Source organism: Anser anser (assembly GCF_964211835.1).
Source record: "Anser anser genome assembly, chromosome: 20".
Lineage (NCBI taxonomy): Eukaryota > Metazoa > Chordata > Aves > Anseriformes > Anatidae > Anser > Anser anser.
Genome location: NC_139741.1, coordinates 7012830 through 7036953, shown reverse-complemented (window position 1 = coordinate 7036953; position 24124 = coordinate 7012830). Strand labels below are relative to the sequence as shown.

At 42.9% G+C, this 24124-nt stretch overlaps 2 protein-coding genes across 4 annotated transcripts in view; one reads left to right on the top strand and one right to left on the bottom strand.

The window, feature by feature from the left end:
- POR (cytochrome p450 oxidoreductase) overlaps positions 1-474 on the bottom strand; it is a 38174-nt gene extending 37700 nt beyond the window's left edge. For all 3 annotated transcript variants that reach the window (XM_083806111.1, XM_083806113.1, XM_083806114.1), the window contains exon 1: positions 317-474. In XM_083806111.1, coding sequence (XP_083662237.1) covers positions 317-455 — 139 coding nt within the window. In that variant the 5' untranslated portion in view covers positions 456-474. The remainder of the gene's footprint in view (positions 1-316) is intronic.
- A 2412-nt stretch (positions 475-2886) lies between these two features.
- Positions 2887-23851, top strand: TAF15 (TATA-box binding protein associated factor 15). The gene is made up of 16 exons (XM_083806225.1): positions 2887-2995; positions 5747-5783; positions 6908-6956; positions 7154-7244; positions 7323-7440; positions 10116-10399; positions 11240-11354; positions 17968-18002; positions 18600-18632; positions 19199-19308; positions 19858-19987; positions 21220-21309; positions 22703-22787; positions 22874-22959; positions 23075-23177; positions 23481-23851. The coding sequence occupies exons 1-16, from the start codon at positions 2986-2988 to the stop codon at positions 23518-23520; spliced, it is 1416 nt and encodes a 471-aa protein (XP_083662351.1). The 5' UTR covers positions 2887-2985; the 3' UTR covers positions 23521-23851.
- The last annotated feature ends 273 nt before the right edge of the window (positions 23852-24124 follow it).

The following is a 24124-nucleotide window of genomic DNA, read 5'->3' as shown; positions in this document are numbered from 1 at the left end:
AACGACTGTCCCGGTAAGTACACCGGTCCTCTCTAACATTAGCTACCACAATAAAATAAATAAATAAACAACCAAACTGCCGGGGGCCGGCTGCTCTCACAGCAGCAGCTCCGGGGGGTTACCAGATGCCAGCCCCCAGCCCCGGGCGCACCAAGCGGCCCGAGCCAAGCCACCCCCGCGCCCCTCCTGCCGGCCGGGCGGGCAGCGGGGCCGACCCCCGGCGGCTCCCGGCCCTCACGCGAGGCCGGGGGCAGCGCGGGGCGGGCCCAGCCGGCGGCGGTGGGGGGAGGAGGCGGCCCCGCACCTTCCCCCTCACCTTCCCCCGCCCGCAGGGAGGCCGCGGAGGGGCCGCCGGTGCCGCCCCCGCCCCGCAGCAGCGCGGGCCCGGAGGCGCCGAGGCTGAGCAGCACCGTCACGGCGCTGCCCGCCGCCGGCCGCCGCCACCCCGCCGCCATCTTGCCGCGCGCCGCCCCGCTTCCGGCCGCCGCCGGAAGGCCCGGGCCGTTGCCATGGCGACGCCGGGCGCTGTGAGGGCCCCCCCCGTTGCCATGGCGACCGGCTTTGCTTTTCCTTTTTTTATCTTTTAATCCCCCTTTTCTTTTTCTTTTTAACTTTTAGTCCCCCTTCTATTTTTTTTTAAATTTTAATCCCCTTTCTCTTTTTTTTAATTTTTAATCCCCTTTTTCTTTTCTTTTTAACTTTTAATTCTCCTCTTCCTTTTCCATTTTTAATATTAATCCCCCCGTTTTCCTTTTTAATTCTTTTTCCTTCTTTTTCCTTCTTTTTTCTTTCCTTTCCTTTCCTTTCCTTTCCTTTCCTTTCCTTTCCTTTCCTTTCCTTTCCTTTCCTTTCCTTTCCTTTCCTTTCCTTTCCTTTCCTTTCCTTTCCTTTCCTTTCCTTTCCTTTCCTTTCCTTTCCTTTCCTTTCCTTTCCTTTCCTTTCCTTTCCTTTCCTTTCCTTTCCCTTCCCTTCCCTTCCCCCTTCCCTTCCCTTCCCCCTTCCCTTTTTTATTTTTTTTCCCCTTTCCAGCAAGGGGCCGAGCGTTCCCCCCAGGGGCTGCACCTGCTGCCCCCACAGGGACAGACAGGACAGACAGCTCACAGGCAGGCTGCCACAGACTGGGAGAATCCTCCTGAAACAGCACCAACGTTGGGTGCGGAGAACAACGGACACGCCGCTGCCTGAGGGAAACGACAGAGGAAGGGGCCAGGGAAGGTCCTGCGTGAGAAGGATGGGGCAGGAAAAAAGCGAGAAACAGAGAGAAAGGCTTTGCTCTGAGAGCGGTGGGAGGTGAGCGGGGCTGCAAATCTTGGTGTCCAGCTCCCGGTGCTCCCACCCTGCCCTAAACAACCAAGTGCCAGCAACAGAGCGTTTGTGCCACCGTCTCCTCTGGCCAAGAGCCCAGCCGCTGGTGATGGCTCAGGGCTAACAAAAGACCCTTGAGGTCTCATCTACACGGGAAAGACCAGCAGAAACACAGCTTCCCCGCTCCCTCTGGTTCTGGGAAAGGGAGACAGGGTTTGATACAGGTGGGATCCCTTTCAGCCGAGGGGGATGAGCAGGGGGCTGAGGTCTGAAATCTTTTCCCCACCAAAGCTTCAATATTTTTGTTTGGGAGCAATGGGAGAGCGCAGCACTGGGCTTTCCCTCTGAGTCTGCTGCAAGCAGTCAGAAGTCCCTGATCTATCAGCAGGCAAAAAGTACGTGAGCTCAGCTCTTTGTCTCAATGCCATTTTCTATTTATATGGACACCTCAATCTCTTAGGAGCACAAAGGTACCGAGAGGCTACACAGAGCAAATGATGTCTCCCCTGCCCTGCCCCTGGAGCATTGTTTGGGACCTGCCCTAATCCCTCAGCACACTTCCAAGGGAGCCTTTGTCAAAAGGTCCCAGCTTGTCACAGGCCCAGGAAGGCGCTGGAGAAGGCACTGAGGCTGGAGGAGATGAAGTTTTTCAAGGAGAAAACCGAAAGACAGGCAGAGACCTTGACCCTTTTTAAATTCATCCTCCTGGTCACTGCTTGTTTTGCAGAAACTTATCTTAGGCCTTGGGCCTCCCGCTGCTATGTCCTGGGGGAAAGAAACAACCCGACTTGTTTGCAAATCTGCTCAACCCATTCAGCTGGAACCAGAGAATGCTCCTCATTCCCAGTAAAAAAAAAAAAAAGAAAAAAAGGTAAAACCTCACAGTGCTGTTCCCCCAGCCGCCCTGTAAATGCTGATGCGGGTACAAACCGTCACTGGGCGGAAAGCACACAGTTGTGTTTCACGGTAACTTTTCAAACACCCTCGCGGCCTTTACAAGAAGGCAGGCAGCCGATCGCACACAAGGAACGCGAAACGTTCGTCCCTGATCAAACAAACCACGCTTGTGCAGCAACACCTCCTGCTCCGCACGCTCCCTGCGCTTGGCCAGACCACGGCCCCTCGTCTTAGAAAGTCGCTTTCTGAGCCAGCATTTGGCTTTTTAAAAATATTTGGGCTCTCTGGCAAGGTTTTCTTTTCCCGATGGTGGGACCAGACGCTCCCGGGGGTCCTTCCCAACCCCAGTGCCCCCGGGATCCCCTCATCCTGTGCTTCTTTACGTTGCCTGCTTGAGGTTTAGGTTGCTCCAACCCCCCCCAAAAGGCTCCCCCGCCTTTCCCAGCGCCGGGCTGGGCCGCAGCCCCTCGGGCCGAGCTGCCCCACCCCCGCAGTGCCCCCCGGGGCACCCCCGAGCACCCCCAGGGCACCCCCAGCCCCCCCCGCGCCCCCTGGGATCCACCCCCCCCGCGACTCCCCCCCAGCCTCCCCCCCCCAATGCACTTGGTACGCTCCCCGCCCTCCTCTCCTCTCCTCCCTCCCCCCCCCCCCCTCCGCCGCGCGGGTGGGAGGCGCCGCGCGCTCCCATTGGCTGCCGGGCCCCGCAGTCCGCGCGAGCTGCGGGGGCCTCAGTGCGCGCGCGGCCGGCGCGGCGCTCGGTCACTGCCCCCGGCTGCCGCCGCCATGGCCTCGGGTGGGTGCCGCGGGGCGCGCAGGGGGGCGGGGCCTGCGCCTCCCGGTGGGGAGGGGGGAGGAGGAGGAGGAGGAGGAGGAGGAAGGGGGGGGGGGGGGGGGAGAGAGGGCGCCGCGTCGCGGAGGGTGGGGGGGCGAGAAGGGATGGGGGGGTAAGGGGGGGATGCGGGGAGGGGCCACGCCCCCTGATGGCGCCCGGTGGCCACGCCCCCTTGTGCAGGCCACGCCCCCTTGTGCAGGCCACGCCCCCTTCCTAGGAGACGCTTCCTGAGCGGCCACGCCCCCTTTACGTACGGGGTCCGCCACGCCCACTTTGTGGGGGCGGGGCCTCGTGTGGCCACGCCCCTTCCCTCCGGGGGCGGGGGAGCGAGGAGCGACTCCCACCCCCCCCCTCAGGGCCTGCCCCCCCCCCCTCAGTTTTGAACCCCCCCCCCAGCAAATTACCGTGTTTTAATTGGGATGTGGCTGCAGGGCTGCGTGAGGTGGTTGCCCTGCCCCGCCCCGTTCCCAGGACGTTTGTCTGTGAACTTCGTCTGCCTTCGGGGAAAACGCCCCCGGATCCGTTAGTTTCCAGAACAAAAACGCCGTCCCCAGAGCTGATGAGAGATTCCTGGTCCCGTTGAGCCCACCGAAATAAATCCGTCAGGAGGCCGTGGGCAACCCGGGAGGCCAGGGAGCAGTCCAAGAAAGGATACTTGGCACATAGAGAAATGTATAAAGAGAGGAAATTCCTCTGGTTCTGTGTATTCACATTTTACGGGCTCCTTATCTGGTTGCTTTCGATCTTCTTCCAAAACGCTGTGGTTTGGCACAAGTTCGTGAGGGAGAAGCTGAGGGGATCAAATGCGCTTCTTTACTTTGTAGGAAGTTACATCCTTCCTCAAGAATTCTTCCTGAGACGACCACTCATATTCTTTGCTTTAATTAGCAGTTTTAATGGCATATAAATTTTAAGTGAGGCATTTTAAAATGCTGTAACCTATTTAATGGTAAGCTTTGTTATCGTTTAAATGGAAATAACAAAAAAACCCTGACCTTCACTTTGTTAAAAGCAATAAACATTTGAGCTGCACTGCCGACTATTTACTGGAACGCTTGTGTGGCAGTGCAGGATGAGGAGAGCGTTTCCCGTCTGAGTAAAACCGCTTCCAGGAGGTGAAATGAAATACTTCATCTCATTTTGGGGTCTGGTAACTGCTTCTCTAACAGAATGGGAAACGTGGCGCTTTCTTTCGCCTTGCGGAGATAGTTTGATGTCGGGATAGCTGAGGTGGCCGCCTGCCCGCGTACGGGTGTGTGTGTAAGCGCTGGCAGGAGGGGGGTTATGACCAGGTGAGGGAGGTGCAATGAGCAGATTTGGTGTGTGCTTTGATTGCAGAGCGGCTATAGCTGTTTGCTTATAGCTTATGACATTCATCCTGAACTGGAATTCATCCTCAGCTTCTGCTTTTTAAGCAATTCCAGGAGTAGCGGTTAGATATATGGAAAGAGAGAGGGGAAAGACTGAAACCAGAAGTTCTCGGTGTCTGGTCTTAGACTCTGGTAGCCCAATATTTGTACCACTTCTTGGGGTGATTTGGAAGGACCAGGAGCATCCCAAGGCTGTTACCCAGACTGACGGTACCGGTAGAGAGAACCCAGCGCTGGGTTTTGACCAGAAGATGCAAACTTCAAGTTTTGATATCAGGACTGAGGCACCTGCACAGAGCAGCGAGGCCAGCAGAGGCCGTGTGGCTGGGAGGCCGTGGCCATGAGGTGATGGAGCCTGCTCTGGAGGTCTGCACCCAAAGGGCCTGAAGGTGGTAGAGCAAAGCGTGCGGGTGCTGCGGCCCCAGCCCTGGCCCAGGTAGCCGGCTGGGGAAACTGGGCCTGTAGGAGTGGGTGCTTTGCTTGGTGCTGTGAGAGAAAGCTCTTAGTACTCAGAAAGTTGAATTTTTACAGAAGGCAGGGAATCCATCTTTCTCCCATTAACAAGACAAAATGCGGTAAGCTAAATCAATGAAGACAAAGCGGCATATTTAGGAATTGAATTCCAGCTTAGGTACTAGGGTGTTTTTTTGTGACATTGATAGCTTTTACAGATTAGATGCCATACGTTAAATACAAATCAAACAATTTCAGTGATTTTTTTTTCTTACTTGAAAAAGTATTCTGAAATCCATATTCTTCCAGTGTGTTTGTCTTTCAAGAATCCATTTCCATGATATCTGATGTTTATGTTAATTGGAAATAACCTCTGTAATAGCTGTCTGAACAAGCTGTATGTAAATGAATTAATTCTTGCGTGGTTGGGGCTATCGGTAAGGGAAATGTCATCTCCAAATTCTGTCTCTTTGCTAGGCAGAGCTTTTGTAGGGTGCCTTAAATGGGGTAGGCCTGACCTACTTAGCTTTGCTAGATTAATTAAGCAGCTGCGTTCTGTTCCTTGATGATGGGACTGTGTTCAGTAGCCATTAGAGGGGGTTGTGCAGTCCCGAATTTGAGGATGCACCACGAAAATGGAATCCAGATGCTTCACAGAGGGAAGTTCAAAGTGTCCGCACCTCCCCACGCTGTGCTGTGCTCCCCTTCTCCCCATTGGGATTTCTCATCTGCTAGCAAGAAGCAGCTCTGAGATTCTGCTGGGAAAGTACTTGTGTTGTCTTGTGTCTATACCTTCCTTCGTCTCCCCCACGTTCTTCCTTTTATATTAAGTAGAGGAATAAAGTATTAATTGGAAGTTCTCAACATGACTTTCTTCTTCTTCTTCTAGATTCGGGAAGCTACAGTCAGTCCGGGGGCCAGCAGAGGTATGTTTTTTTTGTTTGTTTCTTTCTCTTGGCAATTAAATTTGCAAAATAAAGGCAATTTAGGATTCCCAGCAAGGTGTTTGAATCTTTGGGTGTGATGCGGTATTGATAACGTTTTGGGAGTAACAGTTGCAAAAAGCTTGCAGCCCTGGGCCTTTACTAAGAAGCCTTATAAAATAGGGAAAAGTTGATATTCCTGAAGGGAAGAAAACAAAGAGGGTTAAGTTGGAAGGCTATCTTTTAATGAGAAGAACTTTTGAAATGTCATGGATATAGAGAAATATTTTTCATAAGTCTGTCTTAAGCTGCTCGCTGAGGTATTAGTCAAAGTTTATACAAGCATAAAGGTGATGGCCACATAGATATTTTACTTTGCCAGTAGAGGGAGTTTTTGTAAAAAAACAAAACGAAAACCTTTGAAAACTGTTCATAATTGTGCGATTTAAAAGCCAGTTAATAAAATAGCTGTAAGATTTTTAGGGTGATGTTGTATTTTAATCAGTAAAAAACAAAGCATTCTTACAGAAGTACGAAATTCATGGATAATATTGACTGCTAATGAAAGTCATCGGGTTCTGTGCATCTAGCAGTATGTGAGTTTGAGTTTATGTCTGAGTTTGATGTGAGTTTCAGCACATGATTCTTCTGTAAGTTCATGAAACCTTAAAGTGGCAGAATAACGAGTAAGTATAATCGAAAGCTAGTGCCGTGTTTGGTGGTGGTGATGTCAAATCGTCCAGCAAGCACCAAATAGACAGCAATTGATTGAAATAAAATTAACTTTCTGAAAATGTACTGAAAAATTTAAAATGCCATGGATTCGTATGATTAGATTTGTGTGATTCTTAAGAATCTATCAAATCACAGTAAGCCGAACTTTAACGTACTTTAAAATTACACTTGAAACACAGCAGAAATTAAAATAAGCTCATACGGCTCTGGCAATTAACTGTGGCAACCATCAGTTTATTGGTGCTTTTCTGAGTCCTGCAGTTGTGGCATATTAGATTAAACACCTTTTTTCAAGATGAAAAGAAACGTAAAATAACACCCAAAGTACTTTTATTTTCCAGCCTGTGTGGAGGGTGCTGTACGTGCTTACTAGCTGCGTTTTTCTCTTACAGCTATTCATCCTACGGCAATCAGGGCAGTCAAAGTTACGGACAAACACAGGTAAGCTGAGAAAAATCATTGTGTCTTTCAATGTTCTTTGAGTAAAATAAAAAATTGTTCCTGGTTAGCCCTGTTTGGGCTGGGAAGAAGTAGGTTCTCAACTTGTGCTTGATGTTTACAGTCGTCTCTAGCAAAGAAAAACTGCAATTACCTGCTGTGGAATTTGCACTTATTTGAATACGTTATTTAAATTACAGGGATATTCTGGTTATGGGCAGAGTGGAGACAATTCCTCCTATGGACAGAACTATGGAAACTATCATGGGAACTATGGACAAAATCAAACAGGTTTGGCTAGCTTGTTACATTCATTGGCAGTAATTAAAAGGTGAATATTTGCTGAAAATTTTTTTCCTTGATTTCCAGGTTATGGACAAGATTCCCAGGGATATGATGATGAATCCAGTTACGATAATCAGAATCAGAGCTCATACAACCAGCAGTCTTACAGCAGTCAGGGACAGCAGAAGGGGTCGTCCAGAGGGTAAGGAAGCTTAAGCAATATTTGCTTAAACTACTGTCTAATAGTTGTACGTTCTTAACTAGAGCTATAAGAAGTTTCCCGCTACAGTTGATAAAATAAAAAGTAAACAACAGAACAACCAACAAACATCTGAAAATTCGCACTTTTAAGAGCTTTATAATGCCTGAAAGAGCAGAAGGTAGGGGGAAAATATTCCTTTAGATAAGAAGGATTGATACAGTCGTTCTGAAGCTAAGATGTATGAGGTGAGAAACTCTAGGAAGTCTTTGGATAGTGACTACAACAAAGGATGGACTTGGTAGAGGTTATTTTGATTACGAAAAAGATGGGTCAGGTACATCTCTGTTCACATTCCCATGTATAAACTTACAATGTCCTTACAGTTCTTAGATTTGCAGATTTCTGCTATGACTTTTACCTTTTATTGGTAGAAAGAAGATGAAAGGATTCATAAATATCATTTAAGAGAGATCTTTTTGCAACCAAGTGGGATTACTGCAGTCAGTTCAGTACTTTACACAATTACAAATGTATTTTATTTCTTAAATGATGTTGTACTCAAATCAGTTTCAGGGGGATTAATAATACAGCTTTGAAAGTATCCTGGAAAACACAGTCCAGCTTCCTGTAATGAGTTAAAAGGCCACTTGGTGCTAGAATACCTTTATTGTGTAATTTGCAAGCTCCATGTTTACACTCTAAGGTTACGTCTTACGGTGGTTCTTTAATGAGGCTCAAGTGGCCTATTAAAAATACACCGTACATACTAAACCTCATTCCTGTGTTCATGGTCCAAAAATTCTTACTCTGTTTTGCAAGGTTTATATAACAAGCTGGACTTCAGCAAACCAGTACTTGGTTTCTGCTTTTGTAGTCGTTATTGCCAAACATCTTAATATAAACAAGCACGATTTTAATCTGAACAGTAGGTGATGTCACTTAGAATAGAGTGTCTTTTGCACATCTCAAAGGAAGGCAGGTACATGGTTAAGTTTTGGTTATCTTTGCTTTGTTTTCTGAGAATTTCTTAAGAGTTGTACAGACATACACAAGACTAGGCAATAACGTAGTCTTTAGCTCTGTAGACATCCAGTGGAAAAACACTGCAGTAGGGCATAGATTCTCCAAAGCAGTTGGTTTTGACCAGGAAAATTAAAATAGAAATCGGAGGGAAACTGTTTTATGTATAGTTGTAACAAATAAGGAGAAACTGGGATGGTAAAAATGATAATTTTAGAGAGGATGATCGCAAAATCGTAGCTCTCACTTCCTGATGGAAGGGAGGAAGGAAAAACTGCAAATAGTGGATGCCCTCAGTAATGGCTTCTGTTGTTGGTGATGGTGAAAAGGCTGAAGTAGATCTGACTTTTTTTGAAATTAAGATATAAGCAAAGTCTTAGCAATCTCTTTGTTACTGGGATTAGTGACGTTAAAGGTAAGATCTAGACTAGAACTAGGAGGGAGCAGGTTACACAAGTATTTAGTTGCATGGCGTAGTTTGAGATTGGTTAGTCCGAATGGATTTCATCTTAGTGTTCTTTGAAAAGCTGGTGGAAACTTCCTGTAGGCTTTTAGATTTTTGTTTGTTTGGTTTTCTGAGGCATTTTGGGGAGCAGATAAGATTACTAAAGACTTGAGTATGACAAACATGGTGCCTCATTTTTTGAAAAAGGGTGAGAGAAGGGAGGAGGAAGAGAAGAAAGGGTGACAGGTCAGTGATTAATTTCAGTTACTGAAAAGGTAATACAGTTAAGCTGCAACAAAGCACCCGGGGGAAAAGAAAGAGATAAGTAACAGTCAGTGTTTCCTGCATACAATTTATTTCTCATAAATTTACGCAATCTATTGCTATGACAGTGTAACCTAACTGGAACAATAATTGTCTTGCATAGCTAGTTTTTCAAAATACTTTTGCTTCTACCTTGCATGCTGAATTAGGAAGTAGCCTAGGGACATGTGGCGTAGGTGAGGTTTTCTTGTGGTTGCTGTAAAGTTGATTAAATAACATAGTCAGAGAAGAGTTATTGATGACTCCTTCTTAGAACTTGGAGGCACGTTGAGTTATAATATCCAAGAGGTCAATGTTTCTGGTAAAAGCTGGTGGGATAATATATACAGACGGCACTAAAATGGGAAGAACTGCAAGTTTGTTAGAGGACATCACTACAGTTAGAATAAGTTCTTGGCAAAATGGTAGAACAACCAGAAGATAGGGTGCAGTTCGGTAATGCAAAGTTTTGAGGGCTTTTTGTAGGCTAGAAGTACCGGCTGCGCAATACGGTGTGAGCAGCCTGTGTCTTCCCTACTGCTCTGTAGGAAAGGATTTGGCGTTCTGTGGGTCATGGGCTTTGCATCAGCTATTGTCACACTACTGGGGAGCCAGCCTTGTACTGGGATATGTAAAGGGAGCACTGCTGTTAAGTTTCACATGCAGTGGAAATTGAGGACGTCTTGAAAGTGATAGTGATGTACGCTTTTCTCTCTTGGTTTTACTGGAAGCCAGATACATCCCAACAGAGAAGAGACAGACAGTATTTTCATTTCAATATGCCAGTAATGACTTGGAAGGTAACTGTGACTAGGAAATTTTTAGCAATGTTATGTATTTTCAGCCATTACTTCGCTCTCTATTCTGTGAACATTTAGCTATTAATACACATTCTGTTTATTTTAAGTGGAAGAGGCTCTTATGAACAAAAGTCAAACTATGGTCAGCACCAAAGCTCTTATGACCAGCAGTCAAGCTATGGACAAAACCAAGACTCTTATGACCAGCAGTCAAGCTCATACGACCAGCAGTCGGGCTATGGCCACCAGGGCTCATACGACCAGCAGTCGGGCTATGGCCACCAGAGCTCATATGACCAAAAGTCAGGCTATAACCAGCACCAAAGCTCATATGGCCACTCTCAGCAATCCTACCAGTCTCAGAAGGGAAGCTATAGCCACAACAGCCAAGGTAAAATTCACAGGTTGAATTCAATATTTACTAGTAAGATTGAACAAAACACTCTGAAATAGCTGGATTTTCTTCCACAGACAGTTAATTTGGTGAATAGTTCAAAGCTCTTTTTTCTATGTTGATATTCCTGGGGAATGTTCTGTTTGTTAAGACTTTCAAAATGTTATGTGGAGATGAAAAACTGTTGGGGCCCTGAAAGTGTTGCGGTTGCATTTGTTGGAGACATCCTTGCAGAGTTCACGTCTCTTGAGTTCTAAAGCTCTAGGTGAAATTGTTATAGGTGAAAATGTTATTTTGCACCTTTTTCTTGTATGAAGGTAACATGTCTTGATCGGTCATGATGAGCTTTTCTACTTCACATTCCAGCTTTACGCTGTGTCAGTGAATTCTGAGATAGACAGAAATGAGAAGTTTAAGATTGACCTTTTTCTGCAAAATCTTGACACAGTCAGGCGGGCCCACACTCATCCTTGTTCTGCCTTCAGTGATTTCTTTTGCAAACTGGGAAGGCTAAGTGGAAGTATAATGAAAAGTATATTTTAGACAATATGTGTTTAATATTTGGAAAATGTAGTGTTTATGTTAAAATTAAAATAGACAATGTTTGCATTCTGAGATACTGTGTGGTGCTGGAAGCCAAGGGAGATAACTGGAGCAAAATCAGACTTTGCTCCGTTACTTCCTGGAGTAGATAATGGAAGTGGGATATTTAGAAATTGCCATTTATATCTAGAAAGTGTCAGACTTGAGGAAAACAAATTGTAGGGCAGGAATTTTCACTGCACTCCAGTTTGCACTGCAATTTACTCACGTTTTGTCTTTTTTTTTTTCCTTCAGATGATCGTCGTGAAAAGAGTAGGTATGGAGAAGATAATAGAGGATATGGCGGGTCACAGGGAGGAGGTAGAGGGGGCTATGACATGGATGGAAGAGGTCATATGTCTGGATATAGGTAAGTAATCTCATTTCAGTGCCTGCAGTTCTTTACCCTTCTATCTTATTATTTAGCTGTTTTTAAATTTTATTATTATTCCTAACGTGGTTCAGATTTAGATTTCCAAAAATGGAAGGTAGTTGGTGTCTAAAGTTAAGCCTTTCTGCACTGCACAAAAATGCATTTTGCCCAGGAAAAGCTTTTACATTCAGACAGATTGAGAACAAAGTATTTGATTTTTATGACACAAAGCTATATATTATATTACATCAGTTGCAATAAAAGAACTGCCAGAAACCATCACTTGAAATAGGATATTTAAAACCTATGAAAATCTTTTTTTTTTTTTTTTAAATATTGTGAAAACCAACAGACAGGGTTTGAGACAGTTTTATAAAATTCATAGCTAAAGCAGCTAACCTTTCAGCAAGGAGGTATTTTGACTTTATGGTGACAAATCATTACAGTAAGGTTAGCTAATTATCTTTCTGCTTCCTAAATTTTTTTTAATCAAAAGTTTATTTTTTGATTTTACTCTAGTAACATTGCTTGTTCTTTACTGTTTGTTTTTTTTCAGTTCTAAACTTTAATTAAAATACAGCTTTTTAATTGGGTTAGCTGTCAGTCTAAACCCATTTATTTTAGGTGAATTTTTTAATACTTACATTACTGTTTCCCCGGCTGCCATTGACTTAGGCCCTGTTCCTGTCAAGATTTATGCACATATTTAATTTTGTGCTTGTAGATTTTTTTCATTCATAGGTCTGAGAGATTGGAACCTTTGCTTTAATCCTATTGAATTAGGAGAAATGACATTGCTATTTCTTAATTAACTGTCACAATTGGGTACATTTTATGTACCTCCATGTTATGGCTGTGGGATGCAGAGTGTTCATTCATACAAAGGAAGAACATTGAGGCTTCCAGTGAGCTTTGCAGTGTTGCTTGCATCACTTTAAAAGACTGCACAATTCTGGGTTATTGCATAAACTCCAGATAAAGCACTCTTAAGTATACAATGCCGTTCATGTGAGCTGATCTAATTAAAAAAAAATAATCCAACAGTGTGTTAAGACTCAATTACTTTAAAAAATATTTAATTTTAAACCACATTTAAAGTTTGCCTTCTCCTAAGGTGGTCCCAGATTATACTTTGTGGTTTGCTGTTTTAATGACATCGGTGGACTGCTCTCTTTCTTAATTAGACATGGTAGTACAGTTTAAAAAAAAATAGTAGTTAATATTAAAATTTGCTGTGTTTTTATATAATTAATGTAAACTTAACTAGCTAAATAATTTCTAAGTTCATTTATAGTTAAAACTGAACATTTGTTTTTAAACCATGGATGAGGGCTTTTCATATCCCTATGCCCTTTCCAATAGGAGAAATGAATGTGAGCTTCAAAAAACGTTTGGTAGACTTGATCACTTTGAAACAAACCTCTGTCTGTGCAAGACAAAAATAAGATAAATTAATGTCTGTGAAAATAAAGCCTCTTACCATGTTTTTCAAAATGTAAGAAAAATTTTGTTCACGCGTCCATGTGGATAATAGTACATCACTGGACTTGAAAGCCCAAAGAAGGAAAAAAGTGAAGGTGAATGGAGAAATGGGGGAATCTCGATGGAAGTGGGAAGGCCTTAGAGACATTTATTGTGAAGTCTGTCTGCTTCCATTAAGTGATGCGGTCTTTAATGCCATTTCCATTGAAGTTTTTTCTGAAACTAGAGGGCTGTCGATGTTTTTTCAGTCTTTTTGCATGATTATGATTGGGGGTTCTGCTTTTGACGAATGTATTTTACTTAAGTCATATGCTTATTGGAAAAGTGTAAGTAAATTAAATAGCAAGCTGTGATCAAGGCGAAAATAAGATTGGGCAAGAAATCATGTTTGGTCCTGTGAAAGTGTGGGTTTCAGGGCAGTCGTTTGGTTTTGTTTCTTTGGGTTTTATTTTTTATTTTTTCCTAAGGACAGCTTGTGTAGGAATGTCAGTTCTAACTCCAATAACTTCCAGTTTTTTACTTTGATCGTATTTTAATGTTTAAATTGTGGAAATTCCATAGCCATTAGGAAATATCTATCTAACAATCTCATCTACAGAGAGGTTTGCACTGCTGTAGTAAAATAGGCTTTGATTTTTATAATGATTAGAAACTGATGTGTAAACGAGTACTGTCAATACACAAAATTGATATTTCTAAATCACCTAAACAGACTTCTCAAATGATACAGTGCTTGGTTTTGATTTTTTTCATTTCTTGTTCCCGGACTTTATGAAAAAAACTAATAGCTGATCTGAGATCTTAGCAAATGAATCTCTTTTGTGCCAGCTAGCAATAAAAATTGCTTTCCCTTGCGATGAAAAGCAGGGAAAACTTGCTGCAGCTTGTTCATCAGTAAGCATTACCAGCCGCTGGTGTTCTTACAGCTGTATTGCCTAATTTAGTTTGTGGTGCTGAGCAATGAATGCGTCCTGTTCACAGGCGTTTGGTTGCTGGCACGCTGCTGTCCTGCACTAGTGATATCAGAGACTTTGGCCACTGGTTGGACGTTTGTTTTACAGCAGGATTCTTGCCAGCTCCAGTGGCCCATAGAAGCTTACCCTCTGTGCCTCTCAGAGAGCCTGGCAGTGCAAAAAATTTTGGAGGATTTTGGGGTAAAATCAAATTAGCATTTTTAAATGTTGAGAGCTCACATTTCTATGAGTATCCTTTATCAAATATTTTAAAATACGTCTGGTAATGTTAAGGTGTGAACCATTATTCTGCAAACTAGAATGACCTGAATGCACACTGTAGCAAACGCTTTCCGCACTCATTTTTCTTCTGTGCCTGTGCAAAGTCACGCAGCACTGAGAAGAATATCTTGAGAAATTGCTTTGCAGTTTCCCTAGCTGATACGATGATAGAGAATAATTATTTTCATATGTCAGCTGTTCACTTTTTAATCTTAGTAAGTGGGGGGTTTCAAAAGTATTCTTCAGATTTTTTGAATGGTCTTAAATTACATCTTTTGGGAATCTAGTACTCAATTTTTCTGCACTTTCATTTTGAAGCTTTAAAAAATGATGACTGCAAAAAGTCATATTTTGGCTAAGAAAATCATTTTCTTTAACCCATGATGGACGAGGCTCATCTTTGAGTTCTTAGGGTTAGAAAGCAGGTACGCCGGGTCATTTCCTTGTAGAGTAAGTCTTTTTTTTCTTCTTCTTCTTAGTCCTCATCTAAAAAATGAGGAATTAATTGCTAATTGTAGTTATGGCACTGAATTGTTTTGATTAAGCATGCAAGTGGGAAATCCAGTAGCATTACAAAGCAGGGCTGTTCTCTCCCACCTTAGAAGGGCCATTCAGCCAGTTGAGTACCCGTACCCACGCAAGCTCCCTTCTGTTAGAGCCTGGACCAGCTGGGAGAAGCTTTGCCACTGAATTTGCTCATGAATTTGTTAGTGAAATTACATTGGCGCAGTTTAGAAAAGAATTTTGATGACCAAGTCCTTGGGTATGGCTAACTTTGCTCAACGTAGATTTTGTTCTTTTCCAGATTTGAAGTTGCTGCACTATAAACAGGAATTACTTACGCAGCTTAATTGCTATATTAGCCATTCCGAGTGGGAGTTAGCTTACTGTGGTATCAAGAAACTACAGCATAACGCAAATGGTTTTTACAACAGGGTGGTTTGTGTTCAAATTAATGTTTAACTTGTAAGAGGCTAAGCTCAAGCACATATAGGCTTTGGGGAAACATGAACGGAGGCAATAAATACGGGCAGCAGAAAAAGCCATCTGCCGGTGACTTCACGAGTGCACTAAGCATTCCTTTCTTGTTTGCAAAATCACATCCTTACATGTAACTCCCACACACTTGATGAGGCATAGATACACGTCAGAGGCTAAAATTTGGTTCCTGAATTGTTAGTGCTGCTGCTGCCAATATCCGATCGCTTCTGAAGTGTATCACTTGTCTGCGTAGCGTTGAGCTTTCCAAGTAACTGAGCCTGTAATTTGAATTACTCCCAGATGAAGTAAGCAGTGTTCAGGTGAACTACGGTTACGCTCAAGTAGGTGATGTTTAGATGTGTGACCAAGTATAGAAGAACAGCTGACAATATTTTTCATAGCAGTAAGTTTTACCACCGTGAACGGTGTCACGTACACTCTCTGGCTGCTGCAGATCGGTCTGTTTTGTTTTACCTTTGTTGGTGGCCTTGCCAAATCTTAGCAACCTGTTCGTGATCCTAACGTCGGGTGCTAAAACCCCAAACTGCATCTGGTCAGCCATACGTTTGGTCTGTGTGCAAGACTGACGAAGCAATAGACTGTGAAACGCTGGGATGAAATGTTCCACGTGTTCTGGAAGTGCTGCGGTTCCTGACACTGAGGCTTACGCTTCAGGTCTCGGGGAGGGGAAGATGTGAGGCTGCCTGTCAGCTCCTCTGTGTGACTTCAGTTCCTGCAGCAGGTCTGCACGCCTCCTGGGGATCTGAGGAAGCTTTGCCCAGCAATCCCAGGAGCGTAACACACCGCAGCCTTATTATAAATTGCGTAAGGGCAGGGACTTCCAAATGGAGGAAGGCACTCACCCCTCGGTGAGGGTGTCTGCTGCTGAAGGGCTGCAGGTTTTGGTTGGGTCAGTCGTGTGGGACCAAGCAGGAGATAACGTGCTGAAGCACATTTGGGCAAAAACATATTTCTACAGTCATTAAATAAAAAACAGTAATTGAAAAGTGTTGGATTGCACTAGCACTTGCAATCCAAGGTGCAGGATTAGTATAACACAAAGTTAAAATGAGGCTTTAGGCTACAGCTTCTGACATGTTTTATATATCCAGCTCCATCACTTCTCAGAGTCATGGTGCACACGTTTTACCTCAGCATCCGAAATAAAATCCTCACATCCTATAACATCTTGGCTGTATTGGTCTTGGACTTTCTCCATGTTTTTAGATTGTTCTGTTTTGTTCTGTTTTTTAAGTTTACATCTGTGCTGCTGTATACTTTCAAATCAAAACATATGTGTGATGGATAATGCTGTCCTAGTGAATTGGGACCATAATCGAGGGCTTGAAAACTTTGAAATCATTTCCATGGTTGATGTATTGACTGTTGTAGTGTCTTATTTCTGAGTTAAGATTTTAGAAAAGCAGGTGCCCTGCTGAAAATTGTTGGGTTATAATGACATTTTCTTTAACTGAACTGAACTGGAGGTGGCAGAAAGATATTTACAGGTTGTTTTTTTTTTTGTGTGATCACCAGGATGTTTTTTTCATCTGTCCTTGAAAACAGCCAGCCTTGAATAAAGACCAGCTCAGATGCTGCATCTACAATTCATTCATTTTACCTCTTTAACAAGCAGAAAGTAATTGCTTATGAGTAAACAACAAGGCAATTTAGCATTCAGATTTTTTCAGTGGAGTATCAGTTAAAAATTGGCAGCAGAAATTTAGCTTTATTTCATTGCCTTTTGCTGGGATACCTGTGCCCTGTGTTAGGACACCCAAGAGCTGGCAGATGGAATTAAAACCTGGAGTGACTTCTAGTTGTCAAGCTTATTGCTGGAGATGCTGCTTGTACGGGTGCGTTACTTCCAGTACAAAATTCCTGGGGCTTGGAGACAGCCCTCTGCCTCGGGGTTTGAACTTGGGCTGGCTTTATTTTAGTATCTGAGCCTGAAAGCTGCCAGGGGTGATGGTAGGTGAACCTGCCCAATTTTTGGCTGGCAGCTGTGTTCTCCACGCAGGGGAGGGCAGGCAGCTGTGCGAGGCGGCCTTTGTGGCACTTGCTTATTGACTTTCCAAAAAATCCAGTGGTTGTATTTTTCCTGAAGGGCTTTGAATATCGATTACATTTTAATCATAGCACGGATGCAATTAAAATCGCTGTTGTGAAAATTCCTACCAGTGCAAACATTTACATTTTAAAGAGCGAGGGTTTATTTTCATGCACATAATCGGAGGCATAACATCCTGTTTCAGCTCCCCCTCCTAACCTTTGAAAATTGATGTGTCTAATCTCTTAACTTGGTCTACGTTTTGTGCCACAGGTTGCAGAATGAATGAATTAAAACTTCACGGCCTCTGCTTTTGAAGCTCACATGCACACACCTCTGTAACGGGCTGATCGTGCAGCAGCTCCCCCCAGACCCTTTCTCAGAGAATGGCTGATGCTGCTGATTTGCCCCCAGTATATAAATGCCTAACAATGGAGGTTAATTAACTTTAACTCTTCTCATTTCTAGGAAAGTACTAAAGTACTAATTATTCCAAAGCAGCAATTACACCTACAATTAAAGCCCATTAACATTCATGAAAATAACGATTCCCTTTTAAAACCCAGTTCTTAATAGCAGTCATTTTGGTTTAGGGGATGGGAGGAAGTACTGAAGCAAAGATATGTGTGTGTGGGCTAGTTTAAATGACTCTTTAGGACACTTCTTCTCCGGTGCAGCACCCTGTGAGATTATTTTCTTTCATGTATTTTAATCTTTGAATGATTAGTGAGGAGAACACAGGGAGGGTGCTTTAGCTGCTAGACAGTAACTCAACTTGTGATCAGTTAACTGTAGATTGAGCCTTGGGCTCAGCACTTAGAGACTTAAGGAAGAAATCATTTCTTCAATTTTTCCTCTGCAGTGGTGGTGACCGTGGTGGCTTCAAAAATTATGGTGGTAAGTGCCGAGTATCCAAAAATGTTTCAGTGGAAATTCTTTATAAATCTAAAAGCCACCAATATCTTGTTACTATCTCGTAGAAGCATTGTAGAGTTTTGGTGAGGCTGGTGTGTTCATGAGTTTTAATAGCCAAACCGTTAGCAATAAGGTGGATTTCTACTTTGTCCAATTGCATGAAAGAATTTGTGGAGACGGTGACGTTCACCGGATTTTTTTTCTTTTTTTTTTTTAATTTTCTTTTTTTTGTTGTTGTTACAAATGCTTCTTAGAAAGGTACTAGAGGGGGAAAAAAACACCTTGGTAAACTGCTTGGTGATCTGATAACCAGCATTTGCAAGATAACACCAGCATAGCATCAGTGTGGCAATTGCTGCATACTGCAACTTAAAGAACACATTAACGTCCTACAGACACCCTCTGTTGAACGTTTTAATCTAAATACTCTCTAGATCTCTGGTTAATGTTTTAGATCTTAGATGCATTGCATACATACTTTAAATATTTTCTTGTCTTTAAAAAGAGTCACTTGAAAATGTTTTGCTAAAAATAGACTTTCTTTTTTTTTTTCTTTTTTTGTTTTAACCCGTTTCATAGGTCAAAGGGATTATGGACAGAGATCAGATGCTGGTAAGAAAGCAAGCAGTGGCTGTGAGTGGATTGTTGCTCTTAGGTCATTGCTTTTAAAATGTACATCTAGAAACACGGATGAGGCTGTGATTCCCATGGTTGAAAAGCAATTTAGCTAAAGCTTGTCTTTCTTAAAATAAATTCCTTTTATTACAGCGCATGGGAATTTGTGGATGTTTTTTGTTACAGCAAGTAGGGATTTGCTGCTGAACCTTGAATTGGGTTGAGCCAAACAAATGCTTTTGCTGCTGTAACGTTTCTGCTAATCTTTATTATTGAAAGCATACGCTTCTCTGGTGGGTTTGGATGTCCCAGCTGCATGGACAAGCTGAGTGGGTGGCAAACAGCTGCTCAGCTGTTGAACATATTTGGGCTGATGTACTGCAGCACCTGAGGGTGCCGTGCAGGCCTTTTTGGAGTTTGTCATTAGCCTCACAATCATGCTTTCTGCTCATCTTTTATCTCACACAAGTTGTCTTTGAGATTTAAGGGTCCGTTACTGGGCGGTGTGGATCTAAGCTTAAAATGTTAAAGGTGTATGGTAAACGTAGCCTATTTTTTGATAGATACAGAGTCTGACAACTCTGACAACAACACTATCTTCGTGCAAGGACTTGGAGAGGATGTTTCAACAGACCAAGTGGCAGACTATTTCAAACAAATAGGTATTATAAAGGTATGTGAAATGGGAAATCATTAGGAAGAAGGAAGAGAACTCGTGGAACTAGCGTATTGGAGATGTACTGGTATCATTTGAAGCAGATGCTTGCTCTGACTCCCTAGGAGTTATGAATAAAATAATATCTTTATCTGGGTTCCCAGATGACAGCTCATTTGAAAAAAGCTGCTGGTGCTGCCAGCTTACTTAGTGACATTTAGATTGCTTCGTGTCTCTTTCAGTTTTTCAGTCTTTATAACCCTTAACACCCTATCCATTATGCCATCCTGATCCTTCAGCGAGTCTGCTTCAGCCTGTGGCTCTTTCTTCTCTTTCTGCAGTTCTAAATGAGGGCTTCCTGCACTTGACCTCAATTTTTGTAAAAACTGGGCCCATCATTATTTCATGGAGAACAGTCAGTCAGTATCCCTCGGTCAAAAGCATTTGTTTCTGAAAGCTAGCTCCAAGAGGATCTTCTGTCTAATGAGACTTACCCATTGCAGTTTATGCTGTGAACTGGCTTTACCAGCATTTCTCCTTTGCCAAGTATACGACCTTTCTTTTCAGACCAACAAAAAGACTGGCAAACCCATGATAAATCTTTATACAGATAAGGATACCGGCAAACCAAAGGGAGAAGCAACGGTATCTTTTGATGACCCTCCTTCTGCTAAAGCAGCAATTGACTGGTTTGACGGTGAGTTGTTCTTTTTGTGATTCATGAATCTAACAAGCAGTGGAGAAAGCAAATCAATAATCTCACTGGGGACAGTGTGCTACTTTTTGTTTTCCTAGGGAGACCTCTGTTTTCACGGTGTTTTGTGTGTGCTGGATTTCTCTTTTATTCAGTGGAAAAGCAGTTAGCGGTTAAGACCAAAAATGTGTAATGAAACACTTCAGATTTGCTGCTACACCTCAGTCATCCCTGCACAAAGCGTGAGAGTTGTTCTTGTCGCTCAGGAGAGCGTAACTTCTTGTTCAGTCCTGTAGAGCTGTAATCTGTAATTAACAGCTGAAAGGATTTCCTACAGTGTTACTATTGATATTATTAGTGATGTGGTAGTATTTTCAGATTTTGGCAAGGGTTACAGCAATCTTGAGCCAAGTGCTTTGTATACACGCAGTGGAGAACTTTTTTTTTTTTAATTATATGTTCAATAGAGGAAGATAGCAGATCCCAGAAATACATTAACATAAAACTCATCAGTCCTGATGCAGAAAATGCAATGATACTTTTTTTGTGGCAGTAAGCTTGAAAAAGAAAAAAAAGAAGTGCCTGTTCCAGTGACCTTGTGTGTCCACAGAATTTTAATAACAATGGGCAGAAACAAAAGTGCATACTCCGTTTTTGGTGTTCAATGATAATACATAAAAGTCTGGCATGGCATGCTATTTTGCTAATAAAATACAACTCATTTTTTGTTTTGGAGGATAGATCAAATATAACTATATTAGATATTCATTCAGCCCTACTTGCTTTGTAATAAACCTTTCACCTATGAAGAACTGAGACCTTGTATTGAGAAAAGTCACCTCTTTCCCTTACTTGGGAGTATCTCATTTTTGCACAGGGTATTGAATTGTACAAAAGCCTTGTTGCCCTACTTGGGGGAAGAAGTGGACTTGTAACGCACCTACCCGTGAAAATAGCAAAAATATTCATATGTATCTAGTTAAATTGTAAATTGCAGACTGTATTTTAATCAAAAGAAACATCTTTTGATTTATGGAAAAACTATTAAGTACCCTAGTGTTTGTCATCTCACATTTGGACCAGTGCATTCAAAAGTGAGAGACTGACTCCAGACTCCCTGTGTCTTAAAAAGGTTTTAATTCAATCTGCATGTGCAAAACACTTCTGTTCTTTTGAACTTGTTGCTGTGTTGTCGGGAGCTCTAATGATCTTACTCTCACTTTGTCTTTCTACAGGAAAAGAATTCAATGGCAATGTTATCAAGGTTTCTTTTGCAACTAGAAGGCCTGAATTCATGAGAGGAGGTGGAGGTGGTGGACGTCGAGGTGAGACTAAAATCCGTAGAATCCTTTTTATGAAGTGAGACACATTTTAGCTGGTAACGGTTTATTCAAAAAAAGAAGTTGATTTTGTAGCAGTGATCTGTCAAAGTGTATGGGCCTTTGGGATTCTGGCAATAAGCGATATGGATTGAACCAACTTAAGTAAAACTGAGATCTGTAATCTTTTATGGACAGCGTAGAATCTCTGCTTTCCTTCTGAACTGGAAAGTCCCCAGATCATGTCTCAGCATTTCTCACAAAGAGATGGCAATGACTTTGAGGCTGTACTGGTTCCACAGAGACTGCTGTGAATTAGCAGTGAATGTTTGCTTTGAACAGCAAAGTCTTGAGATACTCTGATGCTTGCAGATGGTATTCAGCAGGTTAAATTATTCAACTGCTACTGACTTAGAGCAGCAGTTGGAGGTCTGACTCCTTTAATTAAATAGACATTAATTTCCCCGATTCTCTACATAATCCAGTTTTATCAGTAGCCTGCTGGATATAAATTACCATTTCACAGGAAGCATGTTTTGTGTGGCGGCTGTCAACACATTTTAGTTTTAAATCAGACAGTTCTGTAGGCTGATTTCAAAAAAAAAAAAAAGATTCTTCAAGAAATTTAGTTGGTATAAAAGTTCTTGTTTTTTTTTTGATACGGAAAGCAAGAACTGTATTGTCTCTGGGGTTGTGTTCAATGCATGCTGGCATTAATCCGGACGGTTGTTTTCTTAAGTTTTTGTTCTGTGACTAAGTCAGGCCATCTGTGATTGATATCATAGATTGTTAAATCTTTGACATTTTATTAATGCGCATGGTGGTTTTATATTTATCCCCTGGCAATTCAAGCTGATCAAGTTTCCTTTTATTGATGAAAAAGAATTTATAAAAAATATGTAGTGGAGCAGATTCTTGTGGCCTTCTTCTGGCCACCATGTGCTACTCCTGCTTCTTATTTTTCCTCATCTGCTCAAATTCAAAGTCTGTCCATGTAAGCATGTGTACCTCAGTTATGCAGATACATTAACCTCAGGATATCAAATGCCATTGAGGTTTGGTGGTGGCTGAACCTTCTGCTGTTCTTTTGCCCAAGCCTTCTAGCTAACTTGTATCTAGTAGTAAATGAAGGATTAAAAAAGTAATTCTTGAAGGCTGAATTCTACAGTGGTACAAATTTCTGCCAGTGGCCCTACCTGCTCTCCTTTCAGAGTTCCTAGTGTGGCTCGCCTTGTAGGCAATCCTCTGGTGATTACCTTAATCACTTACTCTTTCTTCCACATGGGAGGTCTGTCTGTCACTTGAGTTCTGAAGCCGGGGGCAGTCCTTAATAGATGTTTCTCATGTGTAGGTCGCAGGCACTTCCCCTCTTTTATTCTGATTATAATTTTGTCTACAGGTTCACGAGGTGGATATGGAAGAGGTGGGGGCTTCCAGGGTAGAAGTGGGGAACCCAAAAATGGTGATTGGGTTTGTCCTAACCCGTAAGTGTCATTTTAATTGGGCAGTGGTGTTTCATGCCCTCTGAGTTTCGTAGCAGCTAAGTCTGGGAAATCCTTGTCTTTTCTAGGGGCTGTGGTAACATGAACTTCGCTCGCAGGAACTCCTGCAACCAGTGTGGTGAGCCCAGACCAGAAGATTCACGTCCATCAGGAGGTGTGTAGAAGATCAGTTAAAACTGCTGCATCTCTTCTGTAGTGTTAAAAATGTTAATGATGCCTTCAGCTTTTTGGAAAACCTGACTGATGTGCTGATTTGCATTTTCCTCCAGATTTTCGTGGGAGAGGTGGCTATGGAGGAGAAAGAGGGTATCGAGGACGTGGTGGCAGAGGCGGTGATCGGGGAGGAGGCTATGGTGGTAAAATGGGAGGAAGGTAAGCAGCCTCTGTGCCCTGGCTTGGTTGTGCAGCATGTGGACTGTAGAAGTGATTTGGACTGTGGGAGAGGAGCGTTGTTTGTGTGTGCGTGCGCAGCTGTGCTATGAAAATATTAACTGCAGATAGGAGCTTCAGGACAAAATAAGTCAGTTTGCCCACTGAGTGTGTTTTGTGAGCGCTGTTGGATAAAGCTATCTAAAAACAGCAGAGTACACAGCAGTAGGTGTGGAGACGTTTGACTGAAAGGACTATTTGTTATGTGCTTAAAGGATTCCTTGCAACTTTTTCTTTCCCTTTCAGAAATGATTTCAGAAACGATCAACGCAACAGACCATACTGAAGACCACTGTGAATGTTTTGTTTGTCTTCTTGACCCGTTGGATAGTGAAATTGCCAGAGTTTTGCCTGCCGCTTCACCCATGGCCTCTTCGGATAGTGGAACTGAGTGAAACTAGATTTTTATTTTGGTGGGAGGGACTGGGGCAGTTTGGGAGGATTTTTTTTAAGTGAGACATTAAAATTTAATCTTGATTTCAATCTTCTCCTCTTTTCTTTCCCCCCCATACCTCTTCAACAGGCCCTAAGAAGAAAAAGGATAAACTGTAAAATATTGCCAAAATACGAAGTGTTTTGTAATACAACAATAAATGCTGATTGTTTTATTTGTGAAATCTCACCGTTTCCCAGTTACTTAGGTTGCATGTGCTTCTTTGCAAATTCCCTGTCTTCCTGTGGTATGACCTAAGTAGTAAATAGAGGCTTGGAAATGCCACTGCTTCTTTGACCTGAGCTCTGTGCTGTTGGCAAAAATCTGCAGTTAAGTCAGCGGCAAGTCTACCTGCTCTCCATGCCCTCTATTCCGGACTTACAGACTTGTCCGCTTCTTCTTTCTTATTTCCTTCTGAGGCTATAGTCCTGTGTTGCCTGCACTTCTGCGACGCGTG

Coding starts and splice junctions, on each gene's coding strand:
- TAF15 (XM_083806225.1), top strand. Junction 7,245..7,322: donor CTATGGACAAAATCAAACAG/GTTTGGCTAGCT, acceptor CTTGATTTCCAG/GTTATGGACAAGATTCCCAG. Junction 18,633..19,198: donor TGGACAGAGATCAGATGCTG/GTAAGAAAGCAA, acceptor ATTTTTTGATAG/ATACAGAGTCTGACAACTCT.